Genomic DNA, 13,372 nt, shown 5'->3' on the forward strand with positions numbered 1-13,372 from the left:
TGAGCGCAATCCTCAAACTGAGTTAAAAAAAGCCGTTCTCACCATTTGACACTGAGCTCTACTCACTTCGGCCGAGAAATGTAATTTTGATGTTAACTCCCAAACCACTGCGCAGAAGTGACCCAAACTTCACCCAGAAGTGAACCAAACTTTACCCATTTGGAAATTTGGTTCTAGGACATTTGGTTTGAGCGCAATCCTCAAACTGAGTTCAAAAAATTGTATTTGTGTGATTGTTTGAATGATAATAATTTAAAAAATAAAAATAAATAAATAAAAAATAGCATCGCACGTCGCAGGCCCTGGTCGCAGGGTGATGAGGCTGCAGCCAGACTCTTGGCAAATCTAGCAATCAGTTTCCATCTTTTTCTCACTTTCATAATTAAACTGTATGCTAGATAAATCTGTAAAAAAAAAAAAAAAAATTATAGAATCTGAAAGTGGAAAAAAAAATAATGTTTGTGAAAAGTTAAAACTTTTTTGTGAATAATTGCTTCTCTCTGATGTGCAATGTTTGGAATATTTATACCCCTGGCATATTAGTGTTTATTTTCTTTTATTTTTTGTTTGTATTGTTGATTGTTCTTCTATACTTTGTTTGTATTGTTGTTTGTTCTGTTTATCGTGTTGTTGTTAATAAAACAACACAAAAAAAAAAAGAAAAAGAAAAGGAAAAAAAGAGTTGCTTTCTGACATGACGTCATCAGTACTCGCCGATTGCTCTGGACCAGTAGTGCGTTGAATACAACTACTTTTCATCTCTCCTTGGCCCCATGACGTAGAGTACTCAATTGAGAGGTGGCAGAAATTATCGGACACGCCAAGAATCCGTTCACTCTCGCTTGTGCTTCGAGTTGTTTGGGTGAGCGTTGAAACTTCAAGGAAGGCCTGCCTAGCTTATTCTACCCAAGTTTAGCCGCTAGCAAAAGAGATGAAACAACTTGCGTGGTATCAACACGTCGCCGAGCAAGTAAACATCAATCCCGAAATGACAGGTGAATTGACTTTTGACTCAATTGCCTTGCAAATACTATACAATGTAATTCGAATGTTTACAAATACAAAATGTATGACTTGTGCTGTGTATGCTCTGTTCGTGGTTTTTTTTTTTTTTCTTGACTTGGTCGTGTTTTACGAAATGTTGATGTATTGTAAAGCACTTGAATTAAATTACTCTCATGTAACAATTCAACATATTTACCAATCGAAAAATGGAGAAACGACCGTTCAGTAACGTCTGATAACAGTTGCTGGACACAAATCTGTCAAAATACATTTACAATGACTAAGAATGGCAACCTGCAACTTACCCAACTTAAAATACTGCATAATAGTCATATAAATCAGTTTAATAAGTACAAAACTGGGATTTCCCATTCCAATAAATGTCTAAACTGTCACGAGAATACTCCAGATACATACTTGCATGCTATTTGGCAGTGTGAACCTGTACAACAGTTCTGGCTGCAAGTAACAAAGAAACTCTCATCCCTTTTTAACTGCAGGATTCCATTGTCACCAAATCTTTGTCTTCTTGAAGATCTTAAAGAGCATACGACAGGAGAAAAAAAGTCTTAAATAGCATTATTATGTGAATTAGAATCATCGGAACAAGCATCGGAATCTGGTGAAAAGGATCGAGATTTTATTTAAAAACAACATACATTCATGTTTTTCTGCTTCATGTTCGTACAGCACCACAGTGTCTCACTCTCCCTCCTGCTAGGCAGCGCGACCAAAGTGTTTTTCTTCGTCAACAGTGCAGCTATCCCGAACAGAGCTATTAAAGTTATTTGGTGAAAATGTTTTGGTTTTAATATCGCAATATAATGTCGCAAACTCCCCAAAAATCGCAATGAGAGTTTTTTCCAATATCATTCAGGCCTACTGTCAGCATTTGACCTCTGTGTTCATGTGTGATTAATTACTGTAATTTACATGTTTATTTCTACTATAATAAAGAATCTAAGTGTTCCAAAATGTTTTTGTGAATTAATAAGCGTCATCAAAAATTTAAATTTAAATTATTTAAAAAAAAAATTTAAAAAATTGTCGACTAATTGTAAAAATAGTCAGCTGACTAATCGGGAGAAAATTAGTCATTTGGTAAAGCCCTACTGTAACATATTTCCTCCACACCCTTCTCACCTTTTTAGCCCCTGACCAATTTTCATGCCTGCTTTAACACTGAACGTGTCGGCTGCGACACGTTAACCCGTATCATCTTTGAAGCTTCGTCACGCTGCATTTACGTCACCCACGTGCCGCTGGTTGCTCTCATTTGAAAGTCCGGAAGTTGATGTCCGTGCCAGTTTTTACTTGAAGTCAATCAACCAAGTAAAATGGGAGATAATGTCATTTGAGTTTTATAGTTTTGTTGTACTCATATTTAAGCATTAAAACGCTGCATTGACCATGTGTTTGTCCATATTTCCATCATTTCTTGTCCTTTTTTAAAACCGAAAGCAGCCCGAAAGACTACATATCCCAGGAGCTGTTGTGAGGTCAAGAAAGATGAACCTAATGTGAACATTTTTAATAAATTGCCGAGCGAGGCGCCACCTCAGGAAAGGGACGCAAGGGAGCGAGCGATGGCTGGTTGGATTGAGCGAGCGACTTTGAAACGTGCGGAATGAATCGAAAACTAAATTCAGCGCAAGCTAATGCATTATTTAATCAACCCAAGGAAGAGGATGAGCCGTATTTGTCGTTGTTTTCCTCGGATGAGTCGGTGTCTCGGCGAGTAGAACTGACAGCAGCGCGCAAGCAGCGGAAGACTGGGCTGTGTGACGTTGTGTGTGACGTAGCTACATGTACTGTTCAAGTAGAAATTTTATTGAGTCTCAAAAAAAAAATTTATTGAGTTGCATGCCTGAAAAAAATTGAACTGAACTACTTGTCAGTATTTTTGAAAACTTGTGGTATATTTGATTTTTTTTCTTCACTATCAATCTTTTCAATTAGTATATCGACGTGTGTTCGAGACGCTTGTTTGCATGTTCATACTTTTGATAAGGTGATGGGTACATAAAAAAAAAAAAGGTTGTTAATCGCTTGTGCTGTAAAAAAAATTATTTTGTGCTGCTATAGTTTTCGAGATATTGAGATATTCATTTTGAGGGATGACGTCACGCAGCCCTCCATTTTATTGACAATGGTCCTGAAATGGTGCCATTTGTTTGTGCTACGTTTGTGCTCATTTGTGCTGTCAAAAGTGTTGCTGCTATCACATTATAAATATTAAGGTATTCATTTTCACTTGCAATCCTTCCGTATCCGACTTCCACGGCTGACGGAGTGTACCAACTCTCTCAAACACAGAGGGGTGTGCCAACAACTTGCGCAAACGTAGTATAAACGAATGGCACCCTTTTGGGTCAATTTTGCAGTAAACGGAGGGCTTGAGATAGTAATTTCGAGTGATGACGTTACTCGCAGATTGTTAATAATTGTGTGTTATTTATTAAAATGTAATATCAAGCAATTTAAATTGCATTGTGTCATACTAAATGACAACAAGATATAACATCTACTTCCTAATTGTATTAACATGTCACTTCCCCCGGACCCTGAGCAACGCCTTCCCGTAGGGGGGGCTGGACCAAACTCAGCTTCATTTAGAAGTCACAGACAGCACATACTGCGAGCCCGAGCCGAATTTTTGATAAAGTACGAAAGCTGTACTGCATACAAACAGGAAGGATTGCCTCAGGAGTGATTTGTTCGCGGATTCAAGGTAACTATTTTTCGTACCATGCATGCATTTTTTTAAAAAATTTTTTTAAACCTGTCCTGTTCAGCTGTTTGACACGGAGAATGGAAGTCTAAGTGCCCGGATAATCTGAAAAGTTTTAATGTTTCACATTGAGAGTCTGACATACTCCCATTGTGATCACTCAGCATACCTCGTTTATTATGACAAAGCAGCGAACAGGAAGGGGTTATGGGGGTATGCATGCATTTTGAAACGTGGAAAAATATCAATGGGAGAAATTAGCCGCCACAGCATTGGCATTATACATCGCAATATTTACGTAAAATAACTGCCAACTGCCCGTTTTTTTGCTTTAAACCAAGAATCGAGACTGTTTTATGTCCATATCTATAAAGAAACCAGTGATTTAAGCATTTATTCACAAGAATTTTCAACGGAAAAAGTTCTTTGTGTACACATGGCGTGGGCTAATTTTCCTAACTGACTAGCCTCATATTTCGCAATATTTACACAAAATAAATGCGACCTGCAGGTTTTTTTTTTTTTTTTTTTGCTTTTAACCAAGAATTGAGACTGTTTTACGTCCATATCTATAAAGAATTCACATGGCGTGGGCTAATTTTCCGAACTGACTAGCCTCATAGTTTGCCAAATTTACGCAAAATACAGTAAATGCTACCTGCACGTTTATTTTTGCTTTTAACCAAGACTCAAGACTAAAGGGATTTAAGCATTTATTCACAAGAATTTTCAACGTAAAACGCTCTTTGTTTTGCTGCGGCGGCCATGTGGGATTTTGTATCTCTAAATTTTATTTTAGACATTTCTGCGTCCATATTAAAAAATAATCAGCTTTTACATGTTTTATTTTATGTAACATTTCAACTTTCAACTTCAACTTTCAGTGAAACATCCTGTCCCACCACGCAGCTGTCCAGGAGCAGGCAACCTTGGGGACCCCGATCAGTCCACAAATTCTGGTCCTAAAGGGCAAAACCTGGTCCTGCACCAACCCCTACACCGACGGCAATAAGCAGATCTTTGTCTGCTTTGACCCCTTGCACCTTTGAAAGAACATCTACAGCAGCTTCCACAACAACGGTTGTATGGTGCTGCCCAGGTGTCTTGGGACTGAAATAAGTGGCCAGCATTACTCACTTCATAAAAAAAAAAGATGAATCAAAACACCTATCTTTCTAAAACAAACATATTTTTTAGGAGCCTAAGAGGATGAGGACGGCCCAATTGTCGACCCAGAAGGTACTGGCGCGCTCTTCGATCGAGAAGCAGAGCGTCAGGCTCCTCATGGCGGTCGTCAACCCCAACACGGTCACTGGGCTGAGGCTCCTCGCCGTGACCACAGGCAAGGAGGAACACAAGAACACACAGGGCCGACATCCTGGAGATGTTCCAGAAGAGCTGGAGACGGGCCGGGCCGGGTGGTCTTCAAGCGGCCACCTCTCTCCGTGGCCCACATGGCGTCTTTCGGAATGTCACTATAGGACTCCCCGATGTGTAGGAAGCACAAGGGCACCTGCTGGAGTTCCTGGCGGTCCCTCTTCAACTGTTTTGCTGCAAACTTTTCCAAGGATGTGACTTCAGAAGCGAGGAAGAACAAGGCCTTGGAGTGGCCGACCGACAAGGCTTTGGAGTGGCCGATCGACAGTACAAGGAGCAGAGTCGAGGAGGGCAGAAAGGAGATGGCGAGGAACAGGGATTTGTACAAGTTTAGGAAGCTGACCAGAAAAGCAAAGGCTGTGTGATTGTTGAAAGACGAGGCTCACATCCTGGTAACATCACATCAATTATTTGCACTGCCTGAATTATAGGACTATTGCATACGCATTTCATATTTATGTTTATTTAGATTTAATACTTTATACTTGCAAGTCACTTTTGAGATTGTAACTTATCTTATTCTGCCCTGTAAAGGGAGATGCTCCACAATTTCATTGTACAACTGTATAATGACAATAAAGGGCTATTCTATTCTATAAGAAGTTGTGATTGTATAAAAAATTATTAATAATCTCTTTATAAATTATTTATAATTGATTCTGCTTGTTTTTCATCAAGTATTAAGTTTCTGATGTGGAAATTGATGGATTTATTAGCTGTTGAAACTTGCAGAAAATAAAAATTAATTTAAGTTGCTATTTTGGGCAAAAACTTATATGACATGTTAAATATTGCTATTGATCCTGAAAATATATAGGTGATTGTCCCTGCATTTTATTATTTCAGTGCATCTAGTGTAAAATCTGAGAATTTTACAGCCATTCTAAGTTTTGTTATAATCATTAATCAGGATTTTATAAGGGAACGACTTTGAATTTTTTGATGCCACAGCTCATGGAGACTCATATATGCCCCTAAGGTGGGTACCTCTTTTGGTTTTAGGTCAGTAGCAGCTTTGGTTTTGAAAATATTTGAAGTTTTTGAAAATAGGCCCCCTACGGATCAGCCCTGCGCCCTGTGTCATGTCAATATATTATGAAGTCTATGTAAATACAAAAACGTCACAGAGTATTTCTGAAACGAGAAATATGTTGTGGACTAAATATGGAAAATGAAGAAATAATAAATTGGCCCATTTGTGTTTATGGTTTTGGTCTTGCAGATGTCAGTCAAGCGCATTGTCCTGCATTGCCCAAACGCCAGGGGTCTGCTCGCATTGAAGAAAATGAGGAGGAAGAGTCGCCATACATGAAGAAGGAGGAGGAAGTATATGTCCACATTAAAGAGGAGCAGGAGGAGTATTTCATTCCAGTTGAGAACACCCACATTGAGGAGCAGCAGAAACGTTATCCCCTCATAAAGGAGGAGGCGGACCCTCCATATGTAAAAGTGGAGGTGATAGACGTCTCCAAGTGGACTGGTGAGTCCTTGAAGGGTGAAGATGCAGGTCCGAGTCAGGCCAGCAGAGGGGCGGAGCCTACGAGTGGCGGCAGTAGCAGTTTAAAAGAAGGATCCCAAGCAGACCTCATGGTTCAATCATCAGAGAGTGATGACGCCACATCACACTCGCTGTTCTGTGAGTATCACAATACTCACCTTGAGGGGAGTGCGGGGCTCCGTCTGCAAAAAAAGACAGAAATGTTATTTGGCAGTGTACGTTCAATCTGGTTTAGTCTTTATTAGGGCTGTCCCGACTATTCGACGTAGTCAATGACGTAAATGCGTCGAGGAGCTCAACATCCTGTCAACGGTTAGAGTTAAAAAAAATATGATTGTAACATTGACAAAGAGTTTAGCATAGTCAGGTTTGCAATTCTTTATTTTTGGAACTTGTGGGAACAACACGGCTCCTGTCTGCCGCAGCCAGCACAACAACTACCAGCAACAACAGGAAGATGTCTCGCTCTGTCGCACCTCCCTCACTCACGTCAGCAATATGGCGCATTTAGGAACGCATGTAAATACACCAACGACATTATAACCCGATTCCTTACAACATACAGTATATATGCCTGGAAAGTTGAGAATAGCGGACACTCGGGATGCAAACGGAGAAAGCGGCACAAAGTCCAAAAAGCAGACCAGAGTGGCCGAAGCATGGATTTATTTTAGCGAAATAAAGGAGGTTGTCACTGTTGTGTGGAGCACAACTAATTTCCTCCCGATTAGTCAGCAGATTATTTTTACGATTAGTCAACTAACCAAATAATTTTTATTTATTTATTTATTTACTTTTACAACTTTAATAATGAAATTTTTGTTCAAGCTTATTAATTCACAAAAAACATTTTGGAACACCTAAATTCTTTATTAACGTATATATAAATAACATAAATACCAATAATAAATCACAAACAATGAGGTCAAATGCTGCTGGCATTAACTAGTGCAAAAAATGTAAACGGAAACACTGTGACTTCACCTTTTTAAAAGGAGTCAAAACAATTCTTACTCTTTTTGTGGTATGTCATTGTCTATATTGTTCTAAATGTTAAAATGAATTGCAATGTCCCGAACAACCATTTTCAGAATACTTTGTGTGAGTTCAGATGCTGTTTCTGGTGTGCATTCCGCATTTTTGGGGGATGGGAAAAACTGTTCAACTTTTGTTTGTGTTAACTTGAAAATTGATAAAGTAGAGGGCACACTGAAATATTATCACAATTATTTTGAATTAAGGCACACATACCCACAGTAACAAAAATTAAATATATAGTATTAATTTTATAGTATACTACTATATGTAATACATTATAATATTAAGTAACTAACATTAGTGCAGTCATGGATTACAGTAAGCAGGCCAGTGCTGTTTCCATATATATTTTTATTATATTATGTATATACAGGATACAGTGCCTTGCAAAAGTATTCGGCCCCCTTGAACCTTGCAACCTTTCGCCACATTTCAGGCTTCAAACATAAAGATATAAAATTTTAATTTTTTGTCAAGAGTCAACAACAAGTGGGACACAATCGTGAAGTGGAACAACATTTATTGGATAATTTAAACTTTTTCAACAAATAAAAAACTGAAAAGTGGGGCGTGCAATATTATTTGGCCCCCTTGCGTTAATACTTTGTAGCGCCACCTTTTGCTCCAACTACAGCTGCAAGTCGCTTGGGGTATGTTTCTATCAGTTTTGCACATCGAGAGACTGACATTCTTGGCCATTCTTCCTTGCAAAACAGCTCGAGCTCAGTGAGGTTGGATGGAGAGTGTTTGTGAACAGCAGTCTTCAGCTCTTTCCACAGATTCTCGATTGGATTCAGGTCTGGACTTTGACTTGGCCATTCTAACACCTGGATACGTTTATTTTTTAACCATTCCATTGTAGATTTGGCTTTATGTTTTGGATCATTGTCCTGTTGGAAGATAAATCTCCGTCCCAGTCTCAGGTCTTGTGCAGATACCAACAGGTTTTCTTTCAGAATGTTCCTGTATTTGGCTGCATCCATCTTCCCGTCAATTTTAACCATCTTCCCTGTCCCTGCTGAAGAAAAGCAGGCCCAAACCATGATGCTGCCACCACCATGTTTGACAGTGGGGATGGTGTGTTCAGAGTGATGAGCTGTGTTGCTTTTACGCCAAACATATCGTTTTGCATTGTGGCCAAAAAGTTCAATTTTGGTTTCATCTGACCAGAGCACCTTCTTCCACATGTTTGGTGTGTCTCCCAGGTGGCTTGTGGCAAACTTTAAACGAGACTTTTTATGGATATCTTTGAGAAATGGCTTTCTTCTTGCCACTCTTCCATAAAGGCCAGATTTGAGCAGTGTTTGAGCAGTGATTGTTGTCCTATGGACAGACTCTCCCACCTCAGCTGTAGATCTCTGCAGTTCATCCAGAGTGATCATGGGCCTCTTGGCTGCATCTCTGATCAGTTTTCTCCTTGTTTGAGAAGAAAGTTTGGAAGGACGGCCGGGTCTTGGTAGATTTGCAGTGGTCTGATGCTCCTTCCATTTCAATATGATGGCTTGCACAGTGCTCCTTGAGATGTTTAAAGCTTGGGAAATCTTTTTGTATCCAAATCCGGCTTTAAACTTCTCCACAACAATATCTCGGACCTGCCTGGTGTGTTCCTTGGTTTTCATAATGCTCTCTGCACTTTAAATAGAACCCTGAGACTATCACAGAGCAGGTGCATTTATACGGAGACTTGATTACACACAGGTGGATTGTATTTATCATCATCGGTCATTCAGGACAACATTGGATCATTCAGAGATCCTCACTGAACTTCTGGAGTGAGTTTGCTGCACTGAAAGTAAAGGGACCAAATAATATTGCACGCCCCACTTTTCAGTTTTTTATTTGTTAAAAAAGTTTAAATTATCCAATAAATGTTGTTCCACTTCACGATTGTGTCCCACTTGTTGTTGATTCTTGACAAAAAAATTAAATTTCATATCTTTATGTTTGAAGCCTGAAATGTGGCGAAAGGTTGCAAGATTCAAGGGGGCCGAATACTTTTGCAAGGCACTGTATATGTATATATTTTCCCTAAGTGGGAGCTTCCATGATCCTAATAAATTTAATAATAATTTAAAAATAATTATATATATAAATTATTTTATTAAATAAAAATGCACGTTGATACGACGCACATAATGGCAACTTCCATTAAAAAATCGTTAGAAAGTTGTATGGATTTACAATCCGCTAGCTTGTTGTTTCTTGTTGTCTTCGAAAATTACACTTGGGTGACGGCGCTTCAAGTGTTCGTTCATAGCTGACGTGCTACCGTAGTATGCGAACTCAGCTTAGCAAAGAATACACAAAGTGGCACCCTCCAAATATTCCTTGAAATAATTCCAGGCTCTGGCTATTTTGGTCCGCTTTTTTGACTTTATGTCGCTTTCACGTGTTACCAATTCTGCCCTTATTGGTAATTGGCGGTGTTTTCAACTCCTCGCCTTAGTGAGGAGTGAACAGGCGATTCACTTGGCTCTTTGGCTTGTTGTCGTCGGTTCTAAGCCTGTCGCAATATGCAATAATTCCATTTATAGCACGATAAATAAAAATGAAGGCGGTAATTTTTCCGCTGCGATTTATCGCCTCACGTGCACGTGCGTGCGCGCATACGGCAGATGTGCTGTTAAAAGTTCGGATTCCTTGTTACGAACTGCACAAAATGCATCTTCATTCCAGGTCCGGCAAAAACTAGCGCCGGAGTCAATCGTTCCTATTGTTCCGCGTATACCGGCCGCGTCAGTGCTCCAGAGTGACTGCGGACCATCTCCGGCACGCCGGTGTTGTTAACGTGTGGGCTCCAGTCAGGAGTGACGTTTCACGCGAGGCGGCTATTTTTCGGCACAACGCCGGATAATTACAACGAAGTCCGCCAAAACATTGTTCCCGACTTGGCTGCTACGAACAACTTCGCTTTGACAACGAACAGCTGAATGAACATTGAGTGGCAAATTAAGAGCGCTGTGCTTCAAACTCGTCATGTTTATGAAAGTCGATTGTCATATGCTGGTGTTGTGTAGTAATGAGTAGACGTGACTTCAGCGGCAATTGCTAACTTTTTTAATGCGTGCACACACTAGATATCATGAAATAGCTAACTAGATGTGCTACGTCCCATGCCATTGGCTACGTAAGCCCAGAGTGATTATGGGACACGTAGTCCATATACTACATCGAGGAATTCTAAACTGTCATGACTGAATGGAAGTTAAGAAGGCCAAATCAATCCATACCAGTGACTATGGATAATGTTGCAAATATTGTTAATTCAGTACACAACTCACCGATCTCGCTCCCTCTCTCTCGCTCGCTCGTCCACTTTCTTCCTCTTTGCTCAATCTGACAACGCCGGTTACATTGAAATAACAGCGGCCCCCTTGGGGTTGTCAGTAATAACCGCTTGTATCGCGAGCGCCCACCATTCTAAACTTTATCCGCATGTAATTTTTTTTTTAACCCGTCATTACCCATCGACGGTATATTTTGCCCGTTGACGCATTTACGTCATCGATGACGTCGACTAGTCGGGACAGCTCTAAATCTGATTACTTTTTTTAGTAACAACCAATCTAACGCATTCATTTTTCCAAGCCAGTAATCTGATTAAAGTTAGTTTCCTCAGTGCCTGTGCATTACTATTTTGTTGTTGCCTCATACTGCATGTAGAATGAAGAATACTGTAGTCATGTACGAAGAACATTTGAATAGAAAATACTGCTCTTGAGTTTGGAGTGACATCACATCTCACGTTTTCTCATCGGAAAAAAATACGGGTCACGTGTATTACCATGCTGTGTGCGCGCCTTCTGCCACATAGCCTGGCTACCTATCAGGATGCTAACAGTAAAGGAGCCGGAGAGATACAACAAACTGCTGCATTTGGAGATACAGCCATTACTTCACATATCCGTCCAGTAAAGATGACAAAAATATCTCTGTGCGTTGCATACTCTGCGCTGGCTCAGAAAGACTGTCGACCGCGATATACTCGACATCCAATTCAACCAGGAAGCACTTGGAATTACAGCACAACGCGTCGTGAAAAAAACTCAAAGCAAAGCCGACAGGTACGAGACAACCAGCACTTCTACAGTTTGTTACCAGCCGTTATAATATGTGTAATTATGTACATTTTATAGTTAGAGTTTGTAATCATTGGCGGAGTTTTAGATTTGTGGGACTGGGGGGAGAAGCATGTTGAAGATTGAAACGAAAGTCAAATGTTTGGACGAGAGATGTCCCGATCCGATATTTGGATCGGATCGGACGCCGATATGGGCAAAGAAATGCGCCGCAGTATCGGATCGGCCGACACGGAAAAATTCCGATCCAGACTTCCGATCCAGTTTTTTTTTAAAATCCAGTCCGGGTTTTACCGCGTACCGACTTACATAATTCACTCCAGTATTTGCTTTGGTTTCCCTAAAATCCAGTCTGTATTTTATGGCACACCTTCAACACACTACATTACCGTCTCCCAATTTACCGAGAGACTTTATCGGTAAAAATGTCAGCTGTGTGGGATCATTTCACCTTAAAGGACGACAAAGACGAAGAGGCAGAGTGCAACATATGCCACAATAAAGTCAAGCGTGGTGCAAAAGCTGTAAGAAGTTTAAATACAACCAACCTAATCAAGCATTTAGCGAAATACCACAACAAACAATATAAGGCGTACGTTGAGAAAACCGAAGACAAAAAGAAAGGTCCTACGCAGAGGTTGCGCTAGACATTTTCGCTGTCTGTCATTTTGACTGACAGGGTCATAAAAATCCGGTCATAGTCTATTTTTACCCGTCACTTAAATTTTTTAAATGATAATGATGACATATTCAATAGTATTTAGTTTTCATTCATTTTTAATTAATATTGTAACGCTTGCTTGGCAGCGAAAAATTAGACACGGAAGTCGTGGTATTTTTCTCCCTTTTTACTCTGCTTACCGCCAACAACTCCGCCCCCAAAGAAAAAGAGGCAACGATATAGACCCCAATCACCAACGTCACACAATGATCTTAATTGTGGTTGTCAGCCCAAAATCTTATAAATATATATTAAATGCATCTTACCAGATATAAAATGACTACTACATAGTCTGTGGTGATCGTTTGGTGCCCAGATTTCTTGTCGAATTACAGCAGTCCATCTCGCGCTCATCTTCAGGTCTCTCAGAATACGGTAGAACTTCAAGTCTCTCCTTCTATCTTCTCTGTTACAGCAACCAACCGCCACACACGCCTTCACCATTTTGATTATTAATGTTAACGAGCAGAAAAACACGCCGTAATAGGAGGCATGTACGTAGCGGTAATGTGTAAACATGACGAGCTGACACACAATATGGCGGCTCCAGTTAGGGGGGCGGAGTTGTGACGTCATGTGTTAGGGGTCTATACACAGGCGGCAATCTTGTCCATCAATTGGATGACGCGCTGGCACACCGGGTGCACCAATAAGAACCTCGCGTTGATGTGTCAATCACGGTGCCGCCGCCAGACCCCGGTGACGCTACAATACTCTGACAGAAGAGCCAACGACGTCATGCATTAAGAGAGACAATAGCTAATTAATATGCTAACTCGCCACCCTGTGGTCTGGGGTGTGAATTGCAACCTGTCAAAATGACGGACGGACTTGAGTTTTTTCCGTCACCGTTTTAAAAAACCGGTCAATGACGGAAAATATCCGGTTAACGTGACCCCTGGTCCTACGTAACTAACACTGGC

The 13,372-nt window shown here is 40.3% G+C and overlaps 1 protein-coding gene across 6 annotated transcripts in view; it reads left to right on the forward strand.

Annotated features, from left to right (window-relative positions):
* Positions 1 to 705: 705 nt before the first annotated feature.
* LOC130913260 (zinc finger protein 391-like) overlaps positions 706 to 13,372 on the forward strand; it is an 84,809-nt gene continuing 72,142 nt past the window's right edge. For all 6 annotated transcript variants that reach the window (XR_009062740.1, XR_009062741.1, XR_009062742.1 and 3 more), the window contains exons 1-2: positions 706 to 995; positions 6,336 to 6,749. Coding sequence is in view for 3 of the 6 variants with exons in the window: in XM_057831723.1 (XP_057687706.1) it covers positions 932 to 995; positions 6,336 to 6,749 (478 nt within the window). In the remaining 3 variants the exon portion in view is untranslated. The remainder of the gene's footprint in view (positions 996 to 6,335; positions 6,750 to 13,372) is intronic.

This window comes from Corythoichthys intestinalis, chromosome 3, assembly GCF_030265065.1.
Source record: "Corythoichthys intestinalis isolate RoL2023-P3 chromosome 3, ASM3026506v1, whole genome shotgun sequence".
Taxonomy (NCBI): domain Eukaryota; kingdom Metazoa; phylum Chordata; class Actinopteri; order Syngnathiformes; family Syngnathidae; genus Corythoichthys; species Corythoichthys intestinalis.